General features: G+C 39.9%; 2 protein-coding genes across 2 annotated transcripts in view; both read right to left on the bottom strand.

The window, feature by feature from the left end:
* The window catches only part of LOC115226522 (gastrula zinc finger protein XlCGF17.1-like), a 371227-nt gene that overhangs the window by 80741 nt on the left and 282986 nt on the right, over positions 1-7500 (bottom strand). The window lies entirely within an intron of this gene.
* LOC115226398 overlaps positions 1-7500 on the bottom strand; it is an 11428-nt gene that overhangs the window by 1897 nt on the left and 2031 nt on the right. Inside the window, exons 3-5 of the mRNA XM_029797396.2 lie at positions 4802-4980; positions 4070-4233; positions 2928-3091 (exon numbers count right to left, since the gene is read on the bottom strand). Coding sequence (XP_029653256.1) covers positions 2928-3091; positions 4070-4233; positions 4802-4980 — 507 coding nt within the window. The remainder of the gene's footprint in view (positions 1-2927; positions 3092-4069; positions 4234-4801; positions 4981-7500) is intronic.

Genomic DNA, 7500 nt, shown 5'->3' with positions numbered 1-7500 from the left:
TCTCCCATGAAAAAGAAAGAGCAGACAAAGAAGCCTGGGCTATAGACAACATAAAATCTAACCCCAGAGCTTTCTACACGTATGCCAAAGAAACAGCTACGGTGCACTGTAGAATAGGGCCACTCGTTGAAAAGGATGGCACACTTACAGGAAAACCAATGAGGGTAAGTGAAATACTGAATGAGCAATTCAAGAGTGTTTTCACTCCACCCCTTGGGCATCTCCAAATCACCAATCCAACTGACTTCTTTACCACTGCAGATATAAAATCAGAGGCGGCGACGATAGATTACATCGATATAAAGGAAGACGATGTAATCAAGGCTATAGGTGAAATGAAAACAGACTCAGCTACTGGCCCCGATGGATTCCCGGCAATCATCCTAAAAGCATGTAAGAGAGTCCTAGCAAGACCACTGCAGTTCCTCTTTCAGAGCTTCCTTGCAGCTGGCAAACTTCCAAGAAAACTGAAGGAAGGTAAAATATGCCCCATTCATAAAGGAGGTAGCAGAGCGGAGGCCAAGAACTACAGACCTATCTCTCTGACCTCACACATCAGCAAGGTCATGGAACGAATAGTCAGAAGGAAACTGATCACCTTCCTTGAAGAGAATGACTTGCTGCCCGACACCCAACATGGTTTCCGACCAGGGAGAAGCTGTTTAACTCAGCTCCTACAACACTATGACTGGGTGCTGAAACGGCTGCTCAACCACTTAAATGTGGAAGTGATATATCTCGACTTTGCAAAGGCCTTTGATAAAGTCGATCATGGAATGATATGTCACAAACTGCGTGATCTCAACATAGTTGGAAAACTGGGAGAATGGCTCCATGACTTTCTGAAAGATAGAAGTCAGGTGGTAGTAGCCAATGGGGCCACTTCCATTAACACGCAAATAGTGAGCGGTGTTCCGCAGGGCACTGTTCTGGGACCACTACTGGGATCACAAGTTATGCAGATGATACAAAAGTTTCACAGGCAATACAGAACCCTGAGGACACTAAACGCCTGCAATGTGAGCTGGACAAAATATACAAGTGGGCTGAAAAGAATAGCATGCAGTTCAATGCTGAAAAGTTTCAAGCTTTATACTATCAGCATGCAAAACTAAATGCAATACCCAATGAATACACTGGACCCGGAGGAATAGCAATCTCAGAGGCACAATCAGTGCGTGACCTAGGTATTTACATGAGTGATGACGCGACCTTTCGTGTACATGTTGCTAAATTGGCAATGAAATGTAGACGACTGGCCGGATGGATCCTCAGAACCTTTAGAACAAGAGAACAAGAAACCATGATGGTCCTCTGGAGGACACTTGTCCTAAGCCACTTTGACTACTGCTCTCAGTTATGGTCACCATCCAGTGTCAAGTTGATCACAGAGCTCGAGGCGATCCAACGTAGCTACACGAAGAAGATAGCCTCTATGCAGAATTTGAGCAACTGGGAAAGACTCAAGAGATTAAAACTATATTCCTTGGAGCGTAGGCGGGAAAGATATGCCATAATATACATCTGGAAGATCCTGGAGGGACGTGTCCTAAACTTTGGCATCGAGAGTTACGCAAATGCCAGAACTGGGCGCCACTGCGTGGTGCCTAGGACTCCAAACTTGCCATCAAGATGTAGGACAAGATTCTGTGATAGCCTGGGCTTCCGAGGCCCACAGCTCTTCAATATCCTCCCGAAGAACCTGAGAGACCTGCATGGGGTAAATGCAGATGTCTTTAAAATGAAAATGGATCTCTTCCTGTCAGGTGTCCCAGATGAACCAACTTCCCGGCAGGAGGTGCAGATGAGGGCAGCTGCATCGAACTCTCTCATGCACCAAATGGCAGTTGCTAAAAAGCTTTCGTGAAGTAAAACCAAGTAGCAACACCAAATGGCGGTGCCCCAGCATGGCCACAGCTCATAAGCTGAAACTAGAATCAATCAATCAATCAATCAATCAATCAATCAATCAATAATAATAATAATAATAATAACAGAAAAACAAGGAAGTTGCTAACTAGATATGGGACACTCCACTCAAAAAGTGACACTGTCAGGCTGTATGTACCAAGAAAAAGAGGGGGAAGCGGACTCATTGGATGCGAACACAGAATTAGAGCAGAAGAAAACAACATAGCATAGAATGTAAAAAATGCCACAGAACTGCTATTATTAGAAGTAAGAAGATCAGGCTTGTGTAGGATGAAAGATAGCAAACATAAAGAACTGTACAAGAAATTGAAAACGAATGAAACTGAATATAGGTGGATAAAGAAAAGAATGCATGGTCAATATCATAGGAATGTTGAAGATAAGACAGACAGAAAAAAAAGATGGTTGTGGGGGATTAAAAGTAATTTAAAACCGGAAACGGAGGCTCTAATCTGTGCTGCCCAAGAGCAAGCACTAAGAACAAACTACATAAAATGCAGAATAGACATCATAACAGAAAGTGATAAGTGCAGAATCTGTGGACAAAACGGTTTAACCGTATGGCATATTACCAGCCAATGTATGCCACAAGCCCAGAAGCAATATAAGAAACGCCACGACAATATAGCAGGGCTTCTCCATTGGACACTTTGCAACAAGTATGGGTTAGACAGAGCAAAATATTGGTACGTCCACAGACCCGAAGGCATCATCGAAAATGATAATACTTAGTTCCTGTGGGATTCTATGATTTAGCGCGACTATGAGATAGAGAATAAGAAGCCAGACATAGTTTTAATCGAGAGAGAAAGCAAACGATGCTGGATCATAGATATAGCATGCCCAGCTGACAACAATAAGTGGAAGACACTTATCCAAAATGCTTTGCAATGGGATTGAACCCGAATTTATGTGGTTGGGAAGTAAATTTCATACGACACAATCACACCTGCACAGATAAAATAATCAAGGTACTTCAATAACAAAATACTTACTGAGAACCCAATCTGTTTTCGTAGACTTGCTAGAGTACAGGAATCTGGGAAGTACAAGTGACGCCTCCCAAACGCAGAGGCTGCTCTGTTCGCTGATCATAAGCCAGCCAACGTCTCCAACACAGAAAGTGTGACTTCTAGACACGTAGAAGCGTCGTCTGTTCCTGAAGAAGGAAAATAAAACCGAGACACGTGTTTTAGTTAATGTTCTCAATTTTGTTGTTGTTGCTGCTGGTGTAGTTTTTGTATTTGTCGATGTAGTTGTTGCTGTTCTTGTCATTGAACAGCTACGACGCGATCGTCGTCGTTGCTGTCATCATCGTTGTTTAGTCGTCGTCGTCGTCGTCGTCGACGTCTTTGTCGTTGTTCTTGTTACTGTTACCGTTGTCGCGGTATTGTCTTTTTGTTGTTTTTGTCATCGTTACCATTATCATCGTCATCGTTGTTGTTGTAACAAATATTAATCAGCACATCCCATGCTAACCTCGATGTCTTGTTTATAACACCGTAAGTGTTCTATATCAGTTTCATTGGTTTCAGTCTGCCCTTGGGAGCTTGGCCAGCTGCATCTGATGACCCGCAATACGGTGAAATCACGTAAAATAGTACTGCCATTCGCGTTACTGAGGAAATTTAGTCAACCAATAGAATTTTGTCTTCTACACAAAATTTTTCGGGACGTTTACAGCAGTGTACGGTATCGTAAACAACTCATCCAGGTTAGGTCCGATGTACTAATTAATATTAACTACGAAGGCCGTTTCTGTCGCTAATAACTAATTGATGCACAGCCTAGTACCTCGTCGTGACATCGCTGGTTATTTGGTCAGTATTATTCTATATATAAAATTTTGACTGATTTTTTTCTGGCTTTCTACTACTGATGACCTACAATACGGTGAAATTACGTGATACAGAAGAGCCATCTTCCAGTGCCGAACAAATCTAGTCAACTCATAGAATTTCGATGCTTTTTAGCGCTTGTCGTTTAAAAGAAATGATTTTTCAAGACGTTTGTCGCAGTCTATGGCGTTATAAACAAAACGTTCAAGTTAGGTTGGATATACTGATTAATATTCGCTACAAACAATTCTCCTAGCGGTAATAGCTAAAAATGAAATGGCGTAAGAATTTTTATATACTCATATCCATCCATTGAGAAGTAGTTCGTGTTGGACGTTGACAAATCAGTCCATGGGGAACTTCTCAGGTTTTGGGCAGAAAACCAGTTTTGAATGTTTGTATTTCGTCCATTAAACACCATCGTTACTACTGATTGTTGGTTTTCGTATAATACAAGTTTCACCTGAATAAAAAAACATGTTATATACATTATTTACAATATTTACAATTAACGGATATTTGTCCTCATCTTGTTTGTTGTTAACACAACGCTTCGGTTGATATACCCTCCAGCCTTCTTCAGGTGTCTTGGGAAAATTTCGAACCTGGGTTCTCATTCCTAAGGTACTTTTTTGATGTTGTTATTATCATTATTATTCAGTAGTTTTATTTTTATAGCGTCATTCAGGATTACAATAACATTCTCACAAAAGGTGAAAGTGAGGAACAGTTTGTTTTACAGATCGTTACCGAAAACCGATATATATATATATATATATATATATATATATATATATATATATATATATATATATATATATATATATATATATATATATATATAGTGTTTGTGTGTGTGTAAGTGTGTGTATGTGCGTGTGTTTGTATATACCTATATAATTGATATTTGGCTGAAGTAACACAGTGAATGAAGAGCCTAGAGTTTCGTGCGTTAGCATATCACACTAAAACCTATGTATATATATAAAATGTTTATGTGTGCGTGTGTGTGCGTATGTGTGTACACCTACCTCATGAATCGGAAACTGTTCCCAGACGTCAAGAATGGAATTTCGGAAGAAATTTGGGCAATAAAGACCGAGGCAATCATCCACTTTCCATGATGCTCGATCTCCTATATTTAGAAACGAGTTATAGACATCCGAACCAGCTCCCATTGATATGGAATATACTTTTATCCAGTGATCTCCTGAAAAACAAAAAGAAGCAGTAGTACCACCACCACCACCATCAGCAGCAGATATAGTTATCAGAGGTCATGAAGGAAAAAAATGCTTTCTAATTGATGAATCAATACCAGCAGATGACAATGTTTCTGTAAAAGAAATGGAGAAACTTTCAAAATACAAAGAGCTGGAAATAGAGATAACTCGAATGTGGAATCTAAAAACAGAAACAATTCCTATCATAGTAGGTGCAATAGGCATGATAAAAAAATATTCAGACAAATACATAACAAAAACACCAGGACTAACAAACACATATAACATACAGAAAATTGCACTACTGGGCACTGCACACATCCTACGCAGAACACTTTCAATACAGTAACCATCAGAGCATCACAACAAAACAGCACATACCCAAGGCACACAGAGCTGCGCTCGGCAGTGAAATGAAAGCACACTATAAAAATAAACCTACTCAATAATAATAATAATAATAATAATAATAATAATAATAATAATAATAATAATAATAATCCTCTCTACTATCGGCACAAGGCATGAAATTCGGGGGAAGGGGACCCCAGTACTGGACTGGTACTTAATTTATCGACCTTGAAAGGATGAAAGGCAAAGTCGACCTCTGTGGAATAATAATAATAATAATAATAATAATAATAATAATAATAATAATAATAATAATAATAATAATAATAATATTAATAATAATAATAATGATAATAATAATATGAATGACTAAAAGTGATTTAAAACCGGAAACGAAGGCGCTAATCTGTGTTGGCCAAGAGCAAGCGCTAAGAACAAACTACATAAAATACGGAACAGACAACACATGAGAAAGTGATAAGTGCAGAATCTGTGGACAAAACGGTGGAACCGTATGGCATATTACCAGCCAATGTATGCCACAAGCCCAGAAGCAATATAAGAGACGCCACGACAATATAGCAGGGCCTGTCCATTGGACACTTTGCAATATGTATGGGCTTGACAGAGAAAAAAATTGGTACGACCATAAACCCGAAGGTACCAGTGAGATAAAGAGACTGTGCAAAGTAAAATGATAATTATTCCAGTGGTAATGGATGCTCTTGGCACAACATCCAAACTGCTGCTTGACGGACTGAAAAACTCGTAGAAAAATGTCATTTTGTATTCTGCAAGATTTGAGGAGACTTGTCACCGAACCTGGAGATGATATCCCTCACTAATGTAGCGTGTAATAATAATATTATTACAAATTTTTGGCGCATCTCTTCCACAGAAAGCGCAAAGGGAAGCGCTCCTGTTTGTTCAGATGTGAAATATAAGGTTGTCCCAAAAGTTCGTAGAAAGTCTTGGAAAATAATGGTCTTTATTTTGAGGAATAATTTTTGTTGTTTTTGTTAGTACTTGGCGAGTAAAAATTCAATTTTCGCAAGTGTTTACGAACTTTTGGGACAACCTAATATGACAAGATATGACAGTAGTGGGTAACAGACGACGGAAACGATGCCTAACTTTCCAGGGATAACATTCTCTCAGCCCATTTCTAAGTGAGACTAGCCGTCCTGTTCATCCAGTTCTTATCCAACAAGAAAGCTGGAGCAAACCAGACCCCGATAAATTTAACCGGTTCTTCTGTTCAGCGCCCTTGACGCAGTTGGTAGATCTTAGAAAGGCGGTGCGCTGGCAGAAACGTTAGCACGCCGGGCGAAATGCTTAGCGGTATTTCGTCTGCCGTTACGTTGTAAGTTCAAATTCCGCCGAGGTCGACTTTGCCTTTCATCCTTTCGGGGTCGATAAATTAAGTAGCAGTTACGCACTGGGGTCGATGTAATCGACTTAATACCTATGTCTGTCCTTGTTTGTCCCCTCTGTGTTTAGCCCCTTGTGGGTAATAATGAAATAGGTAGATCTTAGAAACCTGCAAGGTGCCGAGATACAGGGCCCACTAACTTTTCTTGGTTAGTTTTTGCTACTGTCATCACCTCGTATTCCGTAAGAATGTTTCCATCCCGCACAATATGCATGGCGTCCATTTTGAAACACTGATGTCGTCTGCGCATGCGGATACATCCTAGTTGTTCCACATCCCAGTTAGCGTGAGGTGCTATTCAGAAACGTTAACCGGATGACTGACGAGCGTAGGTGTGAGAAGACGTCACAAAACATGGAATTTTGAACGGAAATCAATCAATCAATTAATTAATCAAGAAAATAATTTAAACCACTCAATAACTGAAATAAATGTTTTTAAGGGAAATAAATGCATGAAAAAGTAGTAGTAGTAGTAGTAGTAGTAGTAGTAGTAGTAGTAGCAGCAGCAGCAGTTGCAGCAGCTGTAGCAGCAGTAGTAGTAGTAGCGGCAGTAGTAGTAGTAGTAGCAGCAGCAACAACAACATCAGCAGCAGCAGCAGTAGTAGTAGTAGTAGTAGTAGTAGTAGTAGTAGTAGTAGTAGTAGCGGCAGTAGTAGTAGTAGTAGTAGTAGTAGTAGTAGTAGCAGCAGCAGCATTTTTAGTCGGAATTAGTAAAGTTTCAC

The sequence above is a fragment of the Octopus sinensis genome, linkage group LG30 (genome assembly GCF_006345805.1).
Source record: "Octopus sinensis linkage group LG30, ASM634580v1, whole genome shotgun sequence".
NCBI classification, from domain to species: domain Eukaryota; kingdom Metazoa; phylum Mollusca; class Cephalopoda; order Octopoda; family Octopodidae; genus Octopus; species Octopus sinensis.
The sequence above is the reverse complement of the archived record's forward strand: the minus strand, read 5'-3'. Positions and strand labels throughout refer to the sequence as shown.